The 23910-nt window shown below is 47.0% G+C and overlaps 2 protein-coding genes across 6 annotated transcripts; both read right to left on the bottom strand.

Annotated features, from left to right (window-relative positions):
* Positions 1-4166, bottom strand: Ddn (dendrin). The gene is made up of 2 exons (XM_004863181.2): positions 3925-4166; positions 1-3518 (listed from the first exon to the last, which is right to left on the bottom strand). Exons 1-2 carry the CDS (start codon positions 4134-4136, stop codon positions 1586-1588), a joined length of 2145 nt encoding a protein of 714 aa, XP_004863238.2. The 5' UTR covers positions 4137-4166; the 3' UTR covers positions 1-1585.
* A 3070-nt stretch (positions 4167-7236) lies between these two features.
* Prkag1 (protein kinase AMP-activated non-catalytic subunit gamma 1) lies at positions 7237-23685 on the bottom strand. 5 transcript variants are annotated; one of them, XM_087200049.1, is made up of 12 exons: positions 23576-23685; positions 18796-18841; positions 9956-10021; positions 9780-9861; positions 9625-9683; positions 9451-9496; positions 9293-9347; positions 8929-9055; positions 8658-8823; positions 8465-8502; positions 8049-8195; positions 7237-7936 (listed from the first exon to the last, which is right to left on the bottom strand). In XM_087200049.1, exons 2-12 carry the CDS (start codon positions 18808-18810, stop codon positions 7829-7831), a joined length of 909 nt encoding a protein of 302 aa, XP_087056175.1. In that variant the 5' UTR covers positions 18811-18841; positions 23576-23685; the 3' UTR covers positions 7237-7828. The 5 variants fall into 5 exon arrangements, with proteins under 5 accessions (XP_087056175.1, XP_087056174.1, XP_087056173.1 ...); XM_087200048.1 differs by lacking the exon at positions 9956-10021 and adding an exon at positions 10058-10167; XM_087200047.1 differs by lacking the exon at positions 9956-10021 and adding an exon at positions 10058-10210.
* Positions 23686-23910: the final 225 nt, after the last annotated feature.

Consider the following 23910-nt stretch of genomic DNA (forward strand, 5'->3'; position numbering starts at 1 on the left):
GCCAGAGCCAGGAAAGCTTAGATTTATTGAGCGCCTACTGTGTGCCAGGCACTGTGCTAGGCGCTGTACATACATTACTGCATGAGATCCTCACAACAACCCTGCGAGGTAGGTGTTTATAAACCCCCATTTGACAGATGAGGAAACTGAGGCTCAGGGAGGTGAAGTGATTTGGCCAAGTTCACATGGCTAGTAAAGGGCAGAGACAGAGGAGGTGCCCAGGATCAGACCAAAAAACCCCAAAAAGACTTCAGGGCGCTCTCCCGGCCGATTGGCGTGGATGCGTACAAGGAGGGGTTCGTGCGCTCCAGAGGTCTGGGAGGCTGGAGGCCTACTCCCGGCCCGCGCGGCTGGAGATGACACGGCGGGGGACAGGCGCGCGGAAACTGGGACTCGGATTCACTGACAGAGCCCGGATGGGGGCGGGGGGGGGCGCTCTAGAACTAGCAGCGGGGGAAATCCGCGACCTGCGCGCGCCCCTCAGTGGCCACAGCGAGCACCACACCCCACACCCCGGTTTCTTGGGATCAGCCTCCTTCCTCGCCTGGTGGGATTCTGGAAGAGGCAGAGATGCAGAAATTCTCAGGGTTCTGTCAAATGTTACCTGAGTAGGAAATCGTCGTAACGCTCCAGAGCATCACTAAAGGACACGAGGGTGGAGGAAGAGGGGAAGGCCTAAAGAGGTCCCAAGCTGATTCATTGGCTGCCTTCCCTCCCCAGCTCGGACCACCACAGGCCAGGGACAGTGACAGGGCTACTACCTACCCTCCCCTGGGGAGCCCTCATCTAGACCTGAGGGACAGGGATAACAGCCCTTTGTCCCCTCAGCTCTTTTACAAACCCTGCTGAATTGAGAATAGGTGCAGGTGACAAGGAGGTCACCTGAGGAACCTTCAGATTCTTTTCACTTATTCTCAACTTTCTTTGTGGCTTGACGAGAGGAGAATTAGCTAGACCCCTTCCCAACAATCCCCAAACTCCAGGGATGGAAGGGTGGACCACAGAAGCCCTCATATCACATACCAGGGGGCTCTGGAGGCCTGGAGAGGGAAAGCGACTGCTCTAAGGCTGACCATCAAGTCAGTGGCAGAGTTGAGATTAAAACTCAAGACTTGAGACCCTCAAGTGAGCCCTCTTCCTGCTTTTGCTGGTTGTTTCAGACCCATTCCATTCATCCTGTGTCAAGAGTCCCTCTGGCACCTGGTCACTCCGTCACGAGGTCCAAAGCTTCTCTATCAGTTTGCTCCTTGTGCCCACAGGCCCTGCCCTGCCCCTGCCCCTGCCCTCTTGCCTGGTTCTGGCCAGCTCTCTGCTCACCAATGCAGCAGTCCGCGCTGAAGACCTCACCCTATGCCCTGAAGGTAGCAGGCATTCAGTCTACTGTTCACCCTCACCCCTCCAAAACAAAGCCGGGATTGGACACGTGCTCCCTTTCCTTTTAGTTCTATTTCAAGTTAGGAATAGCAATAGGTAGGGAAACAAGGAAATAAGAAGTAAAGGAAATCTGTGGGGGAGAAATCTGTGGAACCTGTGGGCCCAAGGAAGGACAGATAAGTCGGGAAACACAGAGACAAGAAGGGGCCCCTCACTGCCTCTCCCTACTTCCCTGTGGGGTGCCCTTGGTATCCCTCGCTGGGAAGAGGGCCTGTTCGGTTTGGCTGATGACATCTAGAATCTCCCGGATGCTGCTGTTCAACTCAGCTGTCTTCCCGCCTTCCCCAGGCTGGCTGTCGCCAGCCACGGGCAGGGTCCTCTCATTCCGCCAGGAGGCGCCCGGGGCTTCTGTGTCGCTTCCATCAGAGGAACCGCTGTGGATGCTGAGCTCACCTTCGTCTGAGTCTGAGTCTGGGGCGGTGTGGCGGCGGATGCGGGACACAGCTTCCCGCAGGGCTCCGGCATAGGGCCCGGGGGTACGTGCCCAGCCCCCGCCCACGGGCCGCGGGGCAGCCGCCAGTTTCGAGCCCCTCACGCTGCCCGCGTCCGCCGGAGCCGCAGGGCCTGAGGCTGCGCGCTCTGGGATACCTGGCGGCACGGCGGCGCACGGCAGGTTAACTTCGCCGACCAAGAGTCCCAAGACGGGGGACGCGCGCTCCTCCAGTGAGGAGTCCTCTGGCTTCCCGCCCTTGGCTTTGCACCCGTGCCCCGCGCTGGGCTGGTGCAAAAGACGACTGCTCAACAGCAGCTTCTGGCAAGCGGAGGGAAAGCCTAAGGCCCTCTCGCCCTCCTCCTTGTTGCCCTTGGGTTGCCCGGGACCATGGCCCACGATGCGTGACTCCCCAGACGGCAAAAGCTGCACCTGTTGGGTTCGCGGAGCCGGAACATACTGGGACCGTATCACCACGCATGTGGCGTCAATGACAAAGATGCCTTCCCCAGGAGCCGGGGCCCGCGAGCTTCGGGGCAGGGTGTGGGCGCGGCGGGTGGCCTTCCAACCTCCCAGAGCCTCGGGTCCCTCCCCTTCTCTCTGACCCGGGAACTCTCTCCATCCCGTGCCTCCTGGAGCCCACGGTCTGGGGAGGGTCTGGCTACGGTGCGGCGGCTGCTTTTTAGGGGAAGGAATCCAACATTTGGGGAGCCAGATATGTTCCCTTCCTTCTTTCCCTTCCCTCGAGCCCTTGAGGTGGTGCCCGGACCTGGGGGCGGGACGCGGGGACCTGGGGGTTGCAGGTGTAGACCCCGCAGGAGCTGTCTCCGTGCCTGGGCCGCCAGGAGCGTCGGCCTGGGAACGACTGCCGCTGCCACTGTTGAGGCCAGCAGCAGCTAGGCCCGAGCTTTTCTTCGAGGACCCCTTGCCAGACTCCGGCCTCGGCCTAGCGGGTGCACAGCCTGGAGATCCCCCTAAGAGACCCCGCCCCGGTCGGAGACCCCAAGCCCCGAGGACGTCCCGGTAGATCCGAGGATCCAGCCTCTTCTTCGCGCGCCCTCCCTCAGTCCTGGCTGGGGTCGGAGCTGGGGCGGAGGAGGTGGGCACCTGGGAGAGCTGGGGGCCTCGCTTCGTCCCCAAGGTCCTGTGGGGGCCTTCGTAAGAAGGTGGAGCCACGTAGGGTGGCGGCTGGTCCCAGCGGCGTCGCGGGGCAGTGCCTGCAGCGCCTCTCAGCAGCAGGTGAGCCTCGTAGCTGGGGGGCCCAGGCCGGCGACCTCTCCAGGGCCCCGCCCACACCGCCCCTGGGTCGCTCTGCGGTTGCACGGGTGGACGGGAGGCTCTCCCCACCTGCCCGAAGCGCTCGGGCTCCGGCCGAGGGGGCCCTGGGAGCCCTGCCGGCTGGGCCGCCCGAGGGCCGTTCCGGGGCTCCTGGCGGGGCTGGCCCAGAGGGCTCCGTCGGGCCCCACCAGCCTTGCGCCTTTTTCGTTCTGTCTCCTTGGCCTCCTGCTCCTGCGACGCTGCTTTCCTTTTCTCTTGCTCCCGGGCTCGGACCTCGGCTGGGGGCCCCGCCCGCCAGTTGGTCGCCTCCTGCAGCACCCTGGAGGCCCAGGGCCGGCGGGGAGGCTGCTCAGGGGATCCCGGGCGCGGCCTACACCTGGGACAATGAGCAGGAACCCAGGTGAGCAGTTTGTGGGGGAAAGGGGCCGAGGTCTGGGGAGCTGGGAGCACTGGAGACCACTTGGGACCCCCCTGTGATGGGGCATGTGAGAGCGTGTGCGCGTGTGCACTCGCGTCTGTGTTAGGGGTGTCGTCGAAGTGGGACTTCTCCCCATCTCGCCATGCACACGTTAACCGCGCCTGCCCCATCTTACCTCTTGCCCTTTTCTCACACCCACCCCATCCCTCTGAACAAGGTTCAATGAGTCAGGCCCCAGCCCCCCAGCGTGGGGGAGGGAGGCGGCGGGAAAGAGCAGGGGAACCAGCAGTGTTTGCTGGTGCCTGCTGGGAGGTCCGACCCCGCTCCCCACCCACCAATTGTTTCCCCTCACCCCTGCACTCACGTGCGGCTCTGGGACCCACGGGCCCAGAGGCTGGCTTGGAAGTCCATGGGCTGTCGAGAAGGAGGAGCGCGGCGACTGTAATGACAGGAAATAGTCTTCACTTCGATCACCAACAGCTTGGACTTCTGCACCCAGAGGCAGCTGCCAGACTCCTCATCTTGGAGCTCCCGGGGGCTGTCGGGCCCCTCGGAGAAGAGCGGGCCATCCAGCATCCTGCCCCCACCCCACCCCGGCCCCCCACCCTCCCACCCTCCCCGGGAGCCCCCTCCCAGCCCAGGGAGCCGGAGCCCACTGCAGAGCGGCGGGCCTGGGGACTGGGAACTATATATACCCAGGCACACGTGTGTGCCTCTGTGTGTGTGTGTGTGTGCGCGCATGTGTGTGTGTGCGCGCGCGCACGCATGTGACAGTGCGCGGATGGCTCCGCGCTACCTCCCCCCTGAGCACGGCCGCCCCCTGGGGCCTGGGATTGGACACCCCTTCGCACTGCTCTTGTCCCCCAAGCTTGATGGGACCCGCAGGAGTGGGCGGGGGAGGGACTTCTGAGTCTTGCCAAGCTGACAGTGCTCCTCTCCTTTGCCCCCATTTCTTCAACCTTCCTGCCGTTTTAACCCTTTACTCTCCTGCTTGTTGGCTGCCTGTCCAGGAGGGGTTTATCCCTAACTTCCTGCCTCTGACTTGTTTTCCCTACAGGGAGTGGTGAAAATGGAACTCAAGGTCTCTGCCTGCCGCTCTTTGGTGGTTTCCATGGGGTTGGGGTGCAGGAGGGGCTGGCCCAGGGCTGGCGGGAGGGGGGGGCTATTTTTAGCGGCAATGGCATTCGGGTGCGGAGATAGCTGAGTAACCAGCTCCTAAGCAAGGGAGAGGAGGCGGTGGCTTTCTGGAAGCTTTTGTGAGATTGGGAGAGAGCTGCTCAAAAAGGGTGACCCCTCCACCCTAACCCCTCACTTGTAAGGTACTGCATCCCAGGGCTAATGCAGCTGGACCTAAGTCTCTGGGCCACCTAAGCTGCTCCACCACTCTCATTCTCGACATTTGTCCTTGGGCACCCATGGAGCGCCCCCTACACACATACTGGAGGCCCTTGCCCCCAGTCCAGAAGCCAGGGTCAGGGGTTAGGCTGTTCTGTGCCCACACAGCTCTGCCCAGCCTTGTGGAGGACAGAATCAAGTGCTTCTGCACTTGCACCCTTACAGAGGGGGATGGAGGAGTGGGGTACTCCCTTCACAAAACAAATCCCCTAGCAACTGCAGATAAAAGTGGTCTCTTTCCCATTGTAGGGTTCCCCCTCACCACCACAATCCTAGTTCACTCAGCCCGTGTGAAGTGGAGCTCAGCTTTTGGCTTCATCTTGTCCTAGGGGGTTGTTGCTTACATCCACAAGATCCCTTTCCCTAAGCTATACCAGGTGTCCTCCGATTCACCATGGTAATGTTAGTGGCAGCACAGCCCACGCCAACCCTTCCATGCAGAGACTTAGCAACCATGCCTGGCAACCATGGCAGCAGCTCCGGTGGAAAGGAGGGGTACAGGGAGAGAGAAAAGAGAGTATGGCAATGGTTCCTCAGGAAGAAGGGACAATTTGCCTCCCCTCAGAGGGATATGTAAGATTAGAAGCCTGTGAGCTTCATCCCTTATTTTTCTCGAGGCCAGAAGTGCTGTTGTAGAGCAGGGACGGGACTTACTAAAAAAACAGCACAAAACCCAGGCCTCCTGCTTTCTAACATGGACCTTTACAGAGAACCTAACCATTTCTGTCCCATCCACTTCCCGCCTTGATTCCATTCACCTACCAGCTGCACTGATGGCTCTGCTTGAAGATACTTCATCCACCCTGGATCCCACTAGAATCCTGCAGCTTTTTAAACCCCTGCCTCCTCCCAGACAAATCCTCCTTCATGAAGGAATGTGACATAAGGAGACAACTGTCCTTTCCACCATGCACCCACCCACACACATACAAACATACACTGATTCTAATGGCTTAGAAACGTCCCTCCCCCAGGTTTGGGAGTATGCTGTGAAAGCCGAGAAGAGGTGACTGCAGAGGCAGGACTCTTACAGGGGTGCAGCAGGGAAAGCTCAGCTCTGACAAGTGCCTACTTTTCCCCGTGTCCCACCAGGAAGCCTCATTTGTAGGAACCTCACCTGGAGGTTCATCAGAAGGTTCAGGTATGATGGAGGAAGCGCCAAGAAATTACTCTGAAACTGCTGCTGGCTTACTTGCATGGGAAACTGAGACCTGCAAGGCAGCAGTGAGATGGTGCCCAGAACCTGGCTCACACCCTAGTTTGGCAGTCCTTGCAGTGTTTGGCCTGAGCACTGTTTCCGTCCATGTGGTTTCAGCACAGGGAATGGGTCTGACGGGGTGACCATGGTCCTGCTGTCCCCACACACTTACTCTCTAACTTATCCTTACCCTAGAAGAAAGGCAACTGGCAAAGGATTATAAATTAAAAGTTAACTACCAGCCCAGCAAAATCCAGCCACAGCCTTGCCTTCCCTAAGGCAAGGCAAGAATGGTGGCAGTTCTCTCTCTCCAAACAGGAACCTTAGTCTGTCCCCTCTCTGGAGACCCAACATTGGTGAGATTTTCCTGAGGCTCCTCCTGTGGCCCAGGCAGGGGGAAAAGTGAAACAGGGACTAGGGTAGGGAACAGTTGAAAAAGGAGAATTAGAGGTAATAAGCCAGGGTAGTGAAATAGAAGCACAAAACCTGGAGCCAGAGCATTTGGGAACAAATCCTAGCTTTCCTTTTTATTGGCTGTGTGGCCTTGAACTAGTTTCTTAGCCTCTCTGTGCTTCAGTTTTTAAAAATCTGTTAAAACGAGAATAGTAATAGTATCCAGTACTGTCCTGAAGACCAACTGAATTAACACAGGTTGAACATCCCTAATCAAAAAATGTGAAATCTGGCCAAGTCTGGTATAATGTCTATTTTAGAGGCTGAAGCAGGAGGACTGCAACTTTGAAGCCAGCCCGGGCAACTTTGTCTCAAAATAAATTAAGAAAAAGGGTCTAGGAATGTAGCTCAGTGGTAGAGCACATGCACAAGGCCCTTGGTTTAATCCCCAGTAGTGAAAAGAAAAGTCTGAAATTTGACATACTCTATAATTTGAAACACTTATGGTTCTAAATACTTTTCATAAAGGATATTCAACCCGTACTAGTAAAACTGTAAGAATGATACTCGATACCTTGTTATATATGTATACATACAGCTATGTATGTATGATGAAGAAGCCATGTGAATTAGAAAGGCTGAAGAAATTGTGTCTATCAGCTATAAAAATCAAATACTGTAACACCATGATGAGACTGTTGTCATTTAATTAGATTTGCCATAAAAATAACCTTGGCGAACCACTTTGCCCTGCTCCTCCACCTAACCATCTCGCTTCATATGCACACAGCACAGGGACCCAAAGGCTGTCCTCCCCACAAGCCTCCTCACTCAAGTGAGGGCAAGAGATGCCACTAAATGGACTCAGCCTCCTCCATACAGCATGAACAGGAAGAATAAAAATATCTTTATGACAAATTTGTTGTGCTGTTATCTTACGGCAGAGTCAGGACAGAGGCAAAAGCAGAGGCAGGGTGAGGTCTAGGGATCTCTTAGAGATCAGAATTTGCCTGGGGAGCAGAGCCCGTTTCACCCTAAAGGGGATTAGGCCTAAGGACAGGCCAGGACTGGCTAGCTGAAAGTTCTCTACGTGTGTGAGGGAAGGGGCAGCTAAACTTCTTTCTCCTTTTCCTCATGTCTCCCATCTTCTGCAGAGAGGGTGGGGCTTCCTGCACAGGGAAAGCGTCAGCTCAATTCTCCCAGGGTTTCATCTGCTTCCCAGAGCTTCCATGAGGTGGTGAATGGGCCATGTCCCGATGCTGCCTTGATCCCATCCCCCTGCTCAGGGCTTCTTCTCTCCACCTGTGAGCACCAGAGCCTGCAGGATGTCAGACAGTGACACAATGCCCTTGACCACATCATTCTCATCCACCACTACCAGTCGGTGAACCTGGCACAGAGCAACAGGGAGAAGGGATGTTTAGTGCCAGCCTTGGTAAGAGTAAGCCCTCAGCCCATAGCCCTTTCAAGCCCATCCCCAGCTCTTCGAGGCTGGTCCCTACCTCTGCCTCCACCAGCCTGTTGATTATAGTCTCCAGAGTCTCATGCAAGTAGCACTTGAGAACACCCTCAAAGTAGTGTGATCGATGCTGGAGGGCTTTGGTCACAGATAAGTCTAGGTTGTTGTAGGTCTTTTCCGCTGCCAAATTCTGGGGAGAGAGAGGAAGGGCTTGCAGGGAAGCAAGGGAGCCAGCCCCCAAGTTCAGGACCCACCCAAGCTCACCAGAAAGATTTAGGGCAATTGTCAGCCACGCCCACAAGCCACAGCCAGCTCATTCAATTCCTTTTCCAATAGGATTTGAAAGCCTGGAACTTTCCAAAACCCTTAGGTCACAGAAGAGACTCCCTTCTCCCTCTCCACACTCAACCCCCCCCCCCACCGCCCTTCCTTACTTCCCAGCCCTTACGAATCACTCACGATAACATCAAACTTGGAGTAGATGTCCACCACGCGCCCTAGGGGGAGACAGAGGCAGCTCAGCAAAGGGATCTGGCCTCCAAGACTCCCCCTACCCACAGAATTGCCCTCCAGGCTGAGCTGAGGTGAAAGCAGATTTTCCCAGAGCAACCTGACCCCTGGAGCCCTCCCCCTCTCCTTTCTAATTTCTCACCTTTCTCATCCACCACTGGCAGTGCTGAGACTCGGTGCTGTACAAAGATGCCCAGAGCCACGTAGACGGGGGTGGTAGTCCGGACCATCGCAATATTGGCATAGGTGCCAATCTGTAGCTCTTCCAGAGACTTAGACATGAACTCTGGCTTGGGGAACTCAGTGATCTGAGAAAAGAACCACTAGCTTAGCTTTTAAGGTCTTCAAACTACCCTTGAAGAACTTTCCAACCCACTACATAAGAAATAAGAAGTGGGTTGAGGAGAACTTACAAACAATTTGAGGAACTTGAGAATACGCTTGTGAGTAAGGATGTACAAGGTGTTGCCTGATTCTGGGTCAATAACTGGCAGCCTGTGGATCTTGTTTTGAATTAAGGAAGAGACAGCATCAAACAAGCTGTGAGAAAGTGGGGGATAATGGTAAATTCCATAGGTAAGTTCCTTAGACTGTTTAGAAAACTGATGCTGAGAGAGGGGATGGTGTTCAGAAAAGACTTAAAGAGCAAGTGAGTGAGTATTGGGAAAAACATCTTTTCTCTCTTCTGCTCCTTTCCTTGGAGCTTTGGGTGTTTGGGGTTTTAGCTATGCTAACAAGGCTGTTCTCTTTTTTGGATAAGTGGATAGGTGAACTCACCTGGCATTAGGAGAAATGCAGACAAGTGGCTTAAAGGAGTCCTGTAGGTATACCTCTGAAGGAAAAATGGGCAGTTCACAGAATACTGCTGTGGAAAGGCATTTTCCAGGAACTCCTCCATCCCTGCATGTTTTTACAACCCCAAATTCTCCACATACCTCTCCAAGTTTCTATTTTGTGTTCTTCTAGCTCATAGATCTGTACCTGGAAGAAGAAGCAACAGAATTTGAGACCTGATCTTGCTTCATTTATCCTTGTGGTTTGCCTGGGAATAAAGGACTTTGGCAGGGAACATGGTTTTTATTTGGGGGGGGGCAGCTAAGGCTTCTTACCAAGGCTGACTTATAGTAACGGTGTAGAATATTGATGAAATCGGTGATGGTCAGCATGCCTAGAGGCCAAGACAAGAACTCTCAGCACTTTCCAAAGCTTCTCTCCCTGCCCAGAACAAGATGCCAATAATACTGATCTAGAAACCTGTGCTTACCCACAAAACTTTGCTTCTTACTGTCCCACAAAGGGGCAGCACGGACACCATTAGTCACCAAAGCAAAGAAAGCTTTCTTCACCTGCAGGCAAGAAAGTCACAATCATAAAGGGAAATTCAGAGGGCAGGACTGTAAGAAAGAGGGGTTGGTATGCTGCTGAAAATGTGAGACTAACCCCATAAAAGGATGAAGCTGCTATCCTTGGGATGAGATGGGATGAGAGGTACTGAACCAGAGGCTCCTAGGAAGTGGGAAGGGAAAAGAAGATTCCACTCACCTGTAGGGAAGTATCAAATACAACCAATTTGGAGCTGGTGGGAATCAGGTCATAGCAGCGATGAGACTTCATGAAGGAAGTATATACACTATTGTTGGATTCTGGGGTCTCTGCATGGGGTGGGATAGTTAGTAGCTTTCTTCCATGTAACAACTCCCAATCAAAAAAGAGAAAACAGTGTTCTAGTTTCACAAATATTTAGAACATGTTTTTAATAAGGCCCCCTCTTCTGTTTTGTTCCTACTGTTCTCACAAAATCTGGATAAACCCCTTAAAACTATTTCAACCAATGCCTACCTCCATGTAAGACTGTATTTATTGGCACCTGAGGTAAAAGAAGGCTGATTAGGGCCAGGGATCTAGTTCAGTGGTTCCACCGCCTGCCTCGAAAGTGCAAGGACCCGAGTTCGATCCCCAGTACCAAATAATAATAATAATAATAATAGAAGGCTGATTAAAACAAAGTCTAAAATATCTCTGATTAACCAGTGCTAGTCTAAAAGTTTGTCATCTTTAGTTCACGTTTTTCCTTCCACATATCTAGCATTTTTTTCCACTTGTCTTTTCTCAACGAAGATGAAATATCAAGTAAGTTTCTTAAACTTCTTCTAAGACCTGCAGGTAGGAAAGTCATGATATGAGCTGGGCCATTTCTTGAATAGTAATTGGAGCCCAGTGATCAACCTGGCCCAAAATACCCTACGGGTCCATTCTAGGATCACCTGGTGAATAAGCAGTCAATCCACCTGCTCTAGACAAATTGGAAAGCCCGATTAGCTTAGCTCCATTCCTGTGATTTAAAAAAATTTTTTTATTTTTGGTACTAGGGATTGAACCCAAAGCTTCACAAATGTTAGGCAAGCACTCTTCCACCAACCTACATCCCTGGCCCTTTATATTTTTTTATTTCGAGACAAGGTCTTGCTAAATTGTCCAGGATGGCCTCCAACTTGCAATCCTCTCCCTCAGTCTCCCCAGCAGCTGGGATTATAGATGTGTGCCACCGTACCTAGCCATTCCTGTGATTTTCATTGTTTGCTCTAAACTAGAAAACAACCTGCCCCCAAATAACAGCCTGAATGTGCTATGTACTAGGCTATCTGTACTTTAAAATATTACATTATTTATTTAAAAGAAATTTTTTGTTTGTTTTTTTGAAACAGTCTTGCTACATAGATCAGGCTGGCCTTGAACTCAGTATGTAGACCAGGCTGGCCTTGAACTCTCAGCAATCCTCCTGCCTCAGCCTCTGAAGTGCTGGGATTACAGGCTTGTGCCATCAGGCCTGGCTTCAAATCCTTACACTGTATCTATAAAGTAAGTATTGTCCTGATGTTTCAGATGAGAAAACATTTGTACAGCAGTTAAATACACTGCTCAAGGTCACATCATTAGTAAGTGGCAAGAATGCTTCAAACCCATCTCCCTGTTCTACCCCACTCCAGAGATGAGCACATTGACTTCTTTTAGCTGATTATTTTGGTTTATTTCTGTGTCATTACATTGGATGCTTGCATTGCTACTTGCTTTTTTTTTTCATTTTGATCCACATCTATTTTCCTAAGAAGGAAGATGAGAATTTTTAGTTCTCTTTCCTACCCGAATCCCATCACAACCATCCACTTCTCACCTTCCTCACTCCCATTCTTCCAGGAGTTAAACGTTAATATTGGTTATACCAATACTTACACCAATTTGGCTAAATACTGATTATCAAAGCTAAACCAAATAGTAAATTCTTATTTTTTTCCCTTCTTTTGTAACTGTTTTTCCTGGAGTTAATAATGGTCTTTTCCTTTTGTTGGCTTAGATTTCTATGTATAGTACTTATGACTAAGTCAACTCCCAGACTCTTCACCAATTATTTAACATGTTCCCACCAGCTTGAACCAACAGTGGCATATGCAAGACAGTCCCATCAGGTGCTACAAGCTGCCTGTCATGAATGTGTTAAATTTCTTTTTTTTTTCCAGTACCAGAGATCGAACTCAGGACCTTGCACTTCCTAGGCAGGAGCAGTGTCACTGAGCTAAATCCCTGGCCCTTTAAATTTCATATCCTATCAATTTAAACTACCAAAGAAGCCTCGCTGGAGCCTCCTGACCTGCTCCAATCTGGTTTGCCTCGTGTGCAATGCTGCCATTCTGAGACCTTCCTCCATCACTGTTCAAGGGTCCCTCTCACATCTCTACTGGCACTCCTGTTTCCTATATCACATATTTTCATCTTTTTTGGTTATTTCTGTTTTGGTGGAGCACATCCTGAGAAAGGATACATGGGAGGTAAGTGTTTGGAGATCTTGAAGCCTGTAGATATCTTTATTCTACCCTCATCCTTCCTTTAGAATTTTTTTTTTTTTTTTTGGGGGGTACTGGGGATCAAACTCAGATCCTTGCCCTTGTGAGGCAGGTGGCAGAACCACTGAGCTAAATCCCCAGCCTTCCTTGATTTAGAATTTGACTGGATAAAGAATTCTAGGTTGGAGTTTATTTTCCTGCAGAATGCTGAAGGCTTTGCTTCATTGCCTGTTAGCTGCTGGTATTGTTGGGAGTCCCAGGCAGTTCAGATTCTTTTTGACTTGCTTTTTCTTTTCTGGAAACTCACAGGATCCTTCTCTCTTTGTTTCTAGTGTTCTGAAATCTCAAGATGCTTTAGGAGAGTCAGGTGCATCCATTGTACTGAATATTCAGTGGGTTCTTTCAATATGAAAACTAATGTCTTTCAGTTCCAAGAAATATTCTTGAATTTCTGCCTTGATTACTTCCTTCTACGTTGACACTTTTCTTCTTCTGTAACCCTTATTATTTAGATAGTAGACCTCCTAGACTGACCTTTTCATGTTTGTTTGGGTTTCTGTGGACTGGGTTTGTTTTGTGTGGCAATACTAGAGATTCAACCCAGGGTCTTCATGCTGAACTATATCCTCAACCCTATTTTATTTTGATGTTTTTGGTTTTTTTGGTACCGGGGATCGAACTTGGAACCTTGCGCTTGCGAGGCAGGTGGCGGAACCACTGAGCTAAATCCCTGGCCCTATTTTTTTATTTTGAGACAGGGTCTAAATTACTAAGTAACCTAGGGTATACTCAAACTTGTGTCTTCCTACCTCAGCCTCAGAGTGCTGAGATCATAGGTTTGTGTCACCATGTCTGGCTTTGTGGTTGTTTTGAGACAGGGTCTCACTATGTAGTTCAGGCCACCCTTGAACTCACAATGTAGCCCAGGCTGGCCTTGAACTTTCAGAGATCTTTCTGCCTCAGCTTCTGAGTGCTGGGATTTCAAGTGTGCAACACCACATGCCTGGCTGTTGTATTTAAAATATTTTTTCTCTCCTATTTTCTGGTTCTTTGATGATGTTTAAACTCTACTTTCTGGGAGAGCCTCACCCAATTTTTCCAAATCTACTGGGTTGCCGGCCATGGTGGTACAGGCCTGTAATCCCAGCACTCGGGAGGCTGAGGCAGGCGGATCACTGAGTTCGAGGCCAGCCTAGGCTACATAGTGAGTTCAGGGACAGCCTGAACTACAAAGGGAGAGAGCCTGCCTAAAAAAAAAACAAAAACATTGGGTTTAAGTTTTTGTTATTACACACTTAATTTCTTTTTTTTTTACAAGATAAATTTTTTACACACTTAATTTCTAAGAGCTCCTTTTTTGATTTCTGAAAACTTTTTTAAATAATGTATAACTTTATTATCATTCACTAAACACACACATATACAAAAATTAAAATTATTCAAATAAAAACAATGCAAGGGGAAAAAAAACTATAATAATATTCAAATATAAGAGAACTCAACCAAAGCAAAACTGAAAAGTACTTAAACATTTTTCCATATAATTTTTTAAAAAACACCTCAAGCATTAACAAGACATCAGAAGATGTGATTTGTTTTAGAAAGATTTTCAAAACTAATATTGAACAAACAGCGGTACGGAGAAAAAATTCTAATTAGTAGACTCCACATAGGCCAAATTTTTTTTTTAATTTAAATTTCAATACAGTCATGTGATACATGATGGAAATATAATCTGAGAAATATGTTATTAGGCAATTTCATCCATGTGTATTGCAAAGTACCACACAGAGTGCCAATTCCTAAGTGCAAACTGAGAAGGTATACATCAGTCATCTGGGAAGGCCCCTTGATATTATCCAAATACACAGTTAAACACGAGACACATGAGGCTACCACTGGCATGGCAGCACACTGTTTTACAGTAAACTCTTTTATATAAGTAGGATTATGCTCTAAAGGATGAAAAGCACAGCATGTTATGATAAGTACATAAAACAGTAACAGCCATTTATCACACTAGCAAGTACTGTGTATTATACATAGTTGTATGTGCTTCTTCTGGAAACACACCCTTCTCTCCTTTGATCTCAGTGACTCTTCCTTCCCAACCCACTGATGAGCTCCAGCCTAGTCTCTATCTACATCTCTTCCTATAGTTATAAACACAATCTATATATGGATTCTTTCCAGAATCCAGCCTGTAACCTGATCTCTCCCCTTCCCCTCTTGCCACACCTACCCCTTTGAACCTTTTCTTCCTATTTCAGATTATCCATTATTTGTTTTACTCATTTTAATCCTTAATTACACTTTCAGTTTCTCACACTAGAGAAACTATTCGGTATTTACACGTGTGTGTCCTGTTTATATCACTTAAGAGTATGGCCTCAATATGCATCCATTTAGCTATAAATGTCTCTAGTTTCTTGTTCTTTATGGCTGAGTAGTGCTCCATTTTATTAAAAAAACCACATCTTCTTTATCCAGTCTCCAGTTGATGGGCACTTGAGTTGTTTCTAAGCTTTAGCTATTACAAACTGTGTCACTATAACCATGGGTGCACATATATCACTGTGGTATGATTTTTTAAATTCTTTTGGGAAGATACCCAGCAGGTGGATAGCTGGGTCAAATGGGACCTCTAAGCCTAGTTCTTTTTTTTTGGTACCGGGGATCGAACTCGGGACCTTGGGCTTGCGAGGCAGGTGCAGGAACCACTGAGCTAAATCCCCGGCCCTAAGCCTAGTTCTTTGAGGAATCTCCATACTGATTTCCACAGTAGTTGCACCAGTCTGCACTCCCACCAACAATGGAGAAGGGTTCCTTTCTCCCCACACCCCGCCAGCATTTGTTATTGGATGATTTCTTGATAGCAGCCATTCTTTCTGGGGTGAGATGGAATCTCAGTGTTGTTTTTATCTGCATCTCTTGAATAACCAGTGATGTTGAAAAGTTTTTTCATATATTTATTTGCTGCTTTTACTTCTTTGTCTGAGAAATGTCCATTCATTTCAGATGCCCATATTTGAATTGGGTTTTTGAATCTGGGGGGTCTGATTTTTTTTAATTCTTTATATATTCTTTTTTTTTTTTTGGTACTGGGGATCGAACTTGGGTCCTTGCGCTTGCAAGGCAGGCGGTGGAACCACTGAGCTAAATCCCCGGCCCTATTCTTTATATATTCGAGATGGTAGTCCTTTGTCTAAGGTGCAGCTGCTGAATGTTTTTTCCCACATTGTAGGTTGTCTCTCAGCTCTGTTGGTGGTTTCTCTTGCAGTGCAGGTTTTTAATAAGATGAGATCCCAGTTGTTGATTCTTTGTGCTAGTTCCCGTGCTACTGAGGTTTTGTTCATAAAGTCTTTTCCTATGCCAATGTCTTCAAGAGTTCTACCTAACTTATCTTCCAGCAAATTTACTGTTTCTGTCTTAATATTTAGATCTTTAAATCCACTTTGATCTTAGTTTAGTGCATGGTGATAGGTATGGGTCTAGTTTTAATCTCTGGCAGGCTGAAATCCAGTTTTTCCAACACCATTTATTAAATAGGCTATCTTTCCTTCAATGAGGGTGGTTGGCCCCTTTGTCAAAGATGTGGTGGCTGAGTATGTCTGAAGTTGTTTCTGCATCTTCTAATCTATTCCACGGATCCTCAGGTCTGTTTCTTTGCCAGTACCACGCTGTTTTTTTAATCACAGTAGCTCTGTAGTATAGTTTTAAGTTGGGGATTGTGATACCCCCAGCCATGTCTCTGTTGCCTAGAATTGCTTTTGCTATTCTAGGTCTCTTCTGGTTCCAAATGAATTTTTGGATTGTTTTCTCTAGTTCTGTGAAATATACTGATGGAATTTCAATTGGCATTGCATTAAATCTATATAGTAGTTTTGGAAGTATGGCCATTTTCACTATATTGATTCTTCCTACCCAGGAACAAGGGATGTCTTTCCATTTTCTTATATCCTCCTGAAAATTCTTTTTTTAAAAAATAAATTATTTCTTGTACTTGTTTCTTGATGGAAATATGTTCTTTTACCTGAGTGTGTGTACATATATATATATATATATTTTTTTTCTTTTTTCTTTTTTTTGGGTACTGGGGATCGAACTCAGGATCTTGCACTTGCCAGGTAGGTGTGGCACCACTGAACTACATCCCTGGCCCTACCTGATTATATATTAATTATACTATGAAAGCTCTCTTGTCTGTGCATTGACTTTTCCCTTAGCTGCTTTTTTTGCTTTTTTTTTGTTTATGTGGAGAAGAGGGGCAGTCTGGATCATGATTTTTCACTTTTTTACTTTTTTTTTTTTTCCTGGTACTGGGGATCGAATTCAGGACCTTGCACTTGCCAGGCAGGTGTGGCACCACTGAGCTACATCCCTGGCCTGATTTGTCACTTTATTTATATGTTTGCTAATTCTTGGTTTAAAGGAGGATTCAAATCATACCATTCTCTGCCTGTATAGGTTTTCTCAAATTGAATTTTTGGTTCAACTATCAAGCAAAGTTATAAACAACAAACAGATTTTTTTTTAACTTTGCTTTTTGAGTAATGGAGTTAGAGCTTGGAGCCATGTGACAATTGAGGGATGAGACTGTACTAACATTTTAGGTCACAGGTCCACACAAATATTGAATTTGGCTTGCCCAATTTTTTTTTTTTTTTTGGTACCGGTACTGGGGATTGAACTCAGGTCCTTGTGCTTGTGGGGCAGGCGGCAGAGCCACTGAGCTAAATCCCCAACCCCAACTTGCCCAATGTTTTAACAATAATGTAAATCAGTTGCTAAATTTAAAAAATTTGGAGATTTACATAAAAATCCAAATTCCTAGTTTCTTTTTAAAATCAAAAGATCTGGCAAAAATAGGTCTTTTTCTTCAATTAAACTATAAATTTATGAGAAATTGTTAAGACTAGAAACGCACATTTAAAAATAGTCTCAACTGACCAGGTGTGGATTCTTGCTGCCTCCTTTTACACGCAACATGAGATCTACTGGTTTTTACAGTACTGTTATTTTTTATTTATTTATTTATTTTTTGGTAACAGGGACCGAACTCAGGTCCCCTCAGCTTGCGAGGCAGGCACCAGAACCACTGAGCTAAATCCCCGGCCCAGTACCGTTATTTTTTAGTCCATCTCACTCTGCTTGGTCTGTGTAGATAATTTTCTTTTTCTTTTTCTTTCTTGGGTACTGGGGATCAAACTCAGGACCTTCCACTTGCAAGGCAGGCACCAGAATCACTGAGCTAAATCCCCAGCCCCCTCTTGTAGATAATTTTCTAACTCCTGCCTTGGTGCTAATGCGAATAGACTCAGAAACATAAAATAGGACTGAAATCATGTGGCAGTACTTAATTATGATCAGTCATCCAGATAATCCAAAATATGACTATATATTAACTTTTCTGGATACCAATTAATGAAAATTAAATTTAAATTCTTGCCCAGAACTCATAGATCTATGAAATGTCCTAGGATTTCTAACCCTAAACTACCTCTTAAAATTTGTACTTAGCCTCCACTTTAATCTTCTGGAAAAGTGTGCATTCCTAATGCCATAAACAAATGGAAGACCTAAATCTTCTTGTCCAAAATCCTTTGCCAGAGATGCCTCTTTTTGTAATTTCTGCCTCTTTCTAGATGGCCTAGGGTTGGACAATTCCATTATAAACAAGTATGTGGGCACTGGAATCGTCTTTTCCTGTGCCCTGAATTTTAGACTTAGTGCTTCTATTTCTAGATGAGTTTTCGGTTCATCCATAAATCCTGTATGCACTCAGTAGCTTTAGTGCACTTGCACTGTTTCTACTCAGAATATACCAGGGACTTCAAAAACACATGGTTAGCTACCAGGCCTAATGCCTGTAATTCCAGCACTCCAGGATGCTGAGGCAGGAGGATTGCTGAACAAGTTTTAGCCCAGCCCGGGCATCTTAGGAATATCCTGTCTCAAAATAAAAATTTTTAAAAGGAATGGGATGTACCTTAGTGACAAAGTGCAGGTTCAATTTTCAGTACAAAGAGAGAGAGAGAGAGAGAGAGAGAGAGAGAGAGAGAGAGAGAGAGAGAGAGAGAGAGAGAGAGAGAGAGAAAACAACAAAATAAAAAAAAGCAGCAAAAACAGGGCCGAGGATTTAGCTCAGTGGTTTCGCCGCCTGCTGCACAAGCACAAGGACCCAAGTTTGATCCCCAGTACCAAAAAAAAAAAAAAAAAGCAGCAAACCCAGGGTTGCCTATGGGAGTTTTCTTGGAGCTCAGAAGTTTCTCCCTACTGGTTTAATAACTGAAGATAATCAGTCCCACTCTGCCCAGCTTTGGTTTTCCCAAGGGAACTCTAGGAATCACTGGAGTTCAAAAAAACTGCTGAAAATTCAGGGTCAGGCTATTGTTTTCATGCTTTGTTTCCTTTCTTCAGTTTACCTCAAAGTAAACTTACCTTCAGAATGCTCATTTTCCTGAACTGAGGAGCTACCTGAAGTGACCTGGAAAGACAAGAGAAACATAGATTCAGCTTAATTCAGGTTCCAACCAACATGGGCACCAACAATTAAGATGGGAGGAGAGAGGAAAGAAGAGAGAAAAAGAGAGACAGGGAGTGAAAAACTGAGGGAAGAACAGAAAGGAGGGAGAGGAGAAAAGAGGGGGAGGAGAAGAGAAGAGAAGCGGGGAGGGGAGAGAAAAAATATTAAGCAGTCTATTCAAGATCATAAAAAAAAAGATCATATGGCTGGTAAGAGGTGAAGCAGGGATTTGAATATATATCTGGCTAGTTCAAAAGCCCATGTTCCACACTGCCTAATGAAACAGGTCTTAAAGGCTAAAAACCTGAGCTCAGTGCTGGCTCCACAAGATTCACTCAAATTGACTTTATTAAAACATGGATGCCAGGGGGCGGGGGGACTGTTAGTTCAGGGGCACTGCACCTGCCTGGCAAGAGCAAGGTCCTGAGTTTGATTCCCAGGGCAGAGGGGCAGGGAGTGGGGGGGGGGGCGGGACAACATGGATGCCAGAGAGGTAACATTGCTTCACCCCACTCCAAATAATTGTGGACACTAGAGCCACAGACATAACCCTTAACATTAAAAGAGGGTAACACTGGGCCAGAGATTTAGGTCAGTGGTTTCACCGCCTGCTGTGCAAGCGCAAGGACCCAAGTTCGATCCCCAGTACCAAAAAAAAAAAAAGAGGGTAACATTTGGCGAGATCTCAGTAGCTGACTGTACGCCAGAGAGCCAAGGCTGGAATGCGAAATGGGTAAAGAATATGAACATTCTGAAATGGCAGACTTGAGTCCTCTCAGCACCCTTGTCAGTCAAACAGGGATGCTGAATTATCAAGTTTCCTTTCCCAAGACAGTCTGACATTAGAAGGTGCTTTGTTTGTTTTGTTGTTTTTGTTTTTTTCTTGAGACAGGGTCTCACTATGTAGCCCAGGCTGGCCTCAAGAAAAGTGCTCTTATTACAGACAAACTTTCAGAACCATTTCTGTTCCCTCAAGTGAGAATATCTGGAAATTTCATTGTTAACTAGGAACCCATGGGCTGGGGATTTAGCTCAGTGGTTCCGCCACCTGCCCCACAAGCACAACGACCTGAGTTTGATCCCCAGTACCAAAAAAAAAAGGAACCCAGGAGGGATCATGAAAATTTTCATCCTCTGGCATCAACAGTTTTGGCTCCATTTATTCTGGGTAATAACCCTAAACAAACTTAAAGTCATGCTTCACTTCCGTACCACTTCTGTGGTAACATCCAGTTAAAGGCCTTGTCTTGAACCTAGGAAGTTGGCTGGCAGGCAGGGTCAAGTTGGCAGGATAGCTCTAAACTTTCCTCCCCTAATGCAGCAGGGAGTGGATTACCTCTCTCCCTTCTCTTGGGCTGCTAAGACTATCAGCTTGGTCTGGCATTTTTGGCAAGGCTATTGGAAAACAGCCTCATTACTTAAAAGCAAGAGAGCTGTTTCATGGTAAATACACACATGGTATACCATAGCCTCACAAAAATCTATATAAAATACAGAAACAGCTACTTCTAGAAATTACAGCACTCATCATATGATACGTACATACCACACTGTGCTAGTTATTTTGTTCATTATCTATCTAAACAGATTATAAATTTCTAGAACCTATAACTATCTTCTACTTTATATCCCCTGCCAGCTAGCATGGAATGTTGTATATAATTCACAATTATTTTTTAAATTCCTTAATAATGATGCACACTGATGTGAACAGGGACACCTAAACTACGTTTTAGAGAAGAGAGACATATAGCTAAATAGAGGTACAGTTATCAATACAAGAGTCAGACACAATTGAGTGATTTTATCTGCCTGTTTCTCTGCACAAAAGTGGAAATTATGACCACCCCTTTCTACTTTTTTTTTTTTTTTTTTGGTACCAGGGATCGAACTCGGGTCCTTGCGCTTGCACAGCAGGCGGTGAAACCACTGAGCTAAATCCTTGGCCCCCCTTTCTACTGTTAATAACTTAGGGCACTGAGAAGGTACTGTACTATAAAAGTACAAAATATTAATAGACACAAACTGTGTCTATTTCTTCCAAACTCAGGATCCACATTTTCAATTGTTTGGCAATCACAGATATCACAGTGATTCCTCAAAATGTTTTACTATAAAACAGAATATTTGTTCTTCAAATCCTATTATCTTTTTTTTTTTTTTTTTTTTTTTTGGTACCGGGGATCGAATTCGGGTCCTTGCATGCAGCGAAACCACTGAGCTAAACCCCTGGCCCTAAATCCTATTATTCTTTTGTTTTTTGTTTGGTTCCGGGGATGGAACTCGGAATCTTGTGCTTGCAAGGCAGGTGGAACCACTGAGCTAAATCTTCGGCCCTTTTGTTTTTTTTGACACAGGGTAGTTCAGGCTGGTCTTGAAATCACTATGTAGCTTAGGCTGGCCTCAAACTCATGGCTCAAGTGCTGGGATTATAGGCATGTGCCACCAAACCCAATTCAAATCCTATTATTCTTTTCCCTTTCTTTGAGACTGGTATGCTACACAGTTCAGGCTGGCCTTGAACTCAGTGATTCTCCTGCCTTAACTTCCCAAGTGCTGGGATCACAGGCATGTGCTACCATATCCAGCCCTATTATTCTTACCATTATTCCCTTTCTTATTTTTGCTGCATCGCTATCTTCTCAGGTACCTAGAACAGTAGTCAACTCCTCTATTCTCCTTAACAAGGAGGTCTTGAGGCACTAAGCTGTTGGATATGCCTCAAATCTCTCTCTCCTCATTTTCACAACCTTAGGCTTTCACCTCTCACTTCCATAGCATTCTGTAAACTGAGCTCCCTACCCCAACTCTTATCTTCTCTTCAATTAACCTTTTGTGTTTCACCAAGTTCTCTCACCAAAGCACCTTCAGTTTGGAAGGGATTTTCATCTCCAGCAACTAGGAACACTATTTTCTGCAGTGGCTCAGTTCATCGACAGAAAATCTTGTAAGAACATTCCCAAAGCATACTCACTGCCTTGGTCAGAAACCTTTGCTGTGTCCCCTTATTACAAAACAAAGTTAAAACAGTCTGGTATGCAATATCTCCAACCTATTCTTAACCTACTTTTCTAGTGTTTTCTTTTATCATAACCCAAATCTAAAGCTCTAGTAACATCAAGCCACCCCCGAATTGGCTCATTCCTCAATTATTCTCTGTACACCCCAATTTCTATTCTCTTTCTCAATCTGCAAAGACCTCTCATATATCCACTGTAGTTTCTCCCTCTCCTATGCTTTCAGGTCCTTGTTTGTATCTTGATGACAGCACTTATCACAGTTTATCTTTTTTTTTAATTTTTAATTTTTTTTTTTTAAGAGTAGGAAAAATTTATTGAGAGACAGAAAGCTTCTGAGACAGAAGGGGGACCGGAAAGTGGGTTGCCTCATCACAGTTTATCTTAAGGAACAGCTATCTCTGGCTTGCCCTCACCTCACTCCAATTAGGCCTAGCACTTTCAAATTGGACGTTTTCCTTTTCTTCTTTTTTGAACCTAATCCAGTATGTAGAAATAAGGACTAAATTGTAAAAATTCTTCAAAAACCATAATACAAGTAAAAATGATACAATTCATGGAATCAGACTATTATTCTTGGTCAAAATTCTCTCACTCTGTAGAAACTGATTCCATTGTCTGAGTGATTGATTGCATACCACTTTACCACTTTGGTCTGTCTTGTAATCTAAGGAACACCACATCTCTGCAGGCTGAGAAAGGGTATGAGAAAGAATTACTCTGGCTGGGGATTTAGCTCAGTGGTTCTGCCGCCTGCCTTGCAAGCGCAGGGTCCTGAGTTGGATCCCCGGTACCAAAAAAAAAAAAAAAAGAATTACTCTGGGCATATAACTAAGTGATCCAAAGAAAAGTGAACTTTCAGTCCTCATATAATTACAATAGTAGATGATAAAAACCAAGCTGGGAAGAGTTACTCTGTCTGAGAGAGGATTCATGGTTAAAAACTGTGGAGCCACAAGTGGATGGGAAAGATTCCAGAAAGAAGGCTCCTGAGAGTGAGGTGGGTCTAAACATGCAGCAGGCAACCTGCAGCATCTGTGGGAAGGTGACAAGGACTTGCCACAATTGGTCAATGCCTGCTCGCCAAGAATGACTTGCTCGCCTGCCTAAGCAGAAGAGGACATGACCTAAACTTGTCCAAGGAACACTGGGGGCTCTAACGCTAAAATATTCCCTGCTTCACAGAAACTTCAATCCTCAGTCGGACAAAAGGAATATGACCTGTCTTGATGCAATTAAAGACTTCTCAGATGTCCCTTCCGCCAGGAATTGCAGGAATCACAGTCAAACCACCTATAAGCGGGGGTGGAGGTGGGGTGTCCCCTCACCCAGTAAAGCCGGATCACTACTGTCCTCCATCATGCAAACGTGAGCGAAGCCTCGAGCGCTAAGAGGAAAGGAAGCCCGAGATTGCCATGGGGTAGGTGGACTCCGGGGAGAAAGCCAGAAATCACTGTTCGCTCGGGCCGAGAGTACCGCTGAACTCATGCACAGGCGGGGCCCAGTCCTAGGACCTGCGCCCAGTGAAGGGGCGGAGGGGCAGTCTCGGGACAGGACGGACACCCGGAAGCTTCTCATTAGCTAAATAGCAGCACCAGCCTCTGTCCGGCCCTCCCCGTCTCAGAATTGGGGGTCTCAGGCTCCACAGCGCCCCCCGCCGCCCTCCTGTGCTCCTCACCGTCTCCATCGCAAGAGGGGCCGACTCTGTTCCTCCGTTTCAGGAAGCTCGGGAGCAGACCCCGCCCCACATCCGGTAGTGAGACGCCATTTCCGTCTACGTCATGACACAGCCCCAGGGCGGAAGGCGGGGAACCCACCCTTCCGGCGATGGACCGGCCCTCCCCTGAGTGCTCGCGGACCTCACGGGTCCTGCTGACGGCGAGGGTCACGGGACGGAGCCGCTTGTATTTAAAATGTTCTTTTTTTTATTTGTTGTTTAAAAACAAACTTGGAAGAAGCAAAATCCAAAACTTGCCCTTTGCCTCTCGAAACATAAATTATGTACAGTTCAGA

The sequence above is a fragment of the Heterocephalus glaber genome, unplaced genomic scaffold (assembly GCF_053883595.1).
Source record: "Heterocephalus glaber isolate CG9 unplaced genomic scaffold, H.glaber_assembly_v1.0 deba00001733, whole genome shotgun sequence".
Taxonomy (NCBI): domain Eukaryota; kingdom Metazoa; phylum Chordata; class Mammalia; order Rodentia; family Bathyergidae; genus Heterocephalus; species Heterocephalus glaber.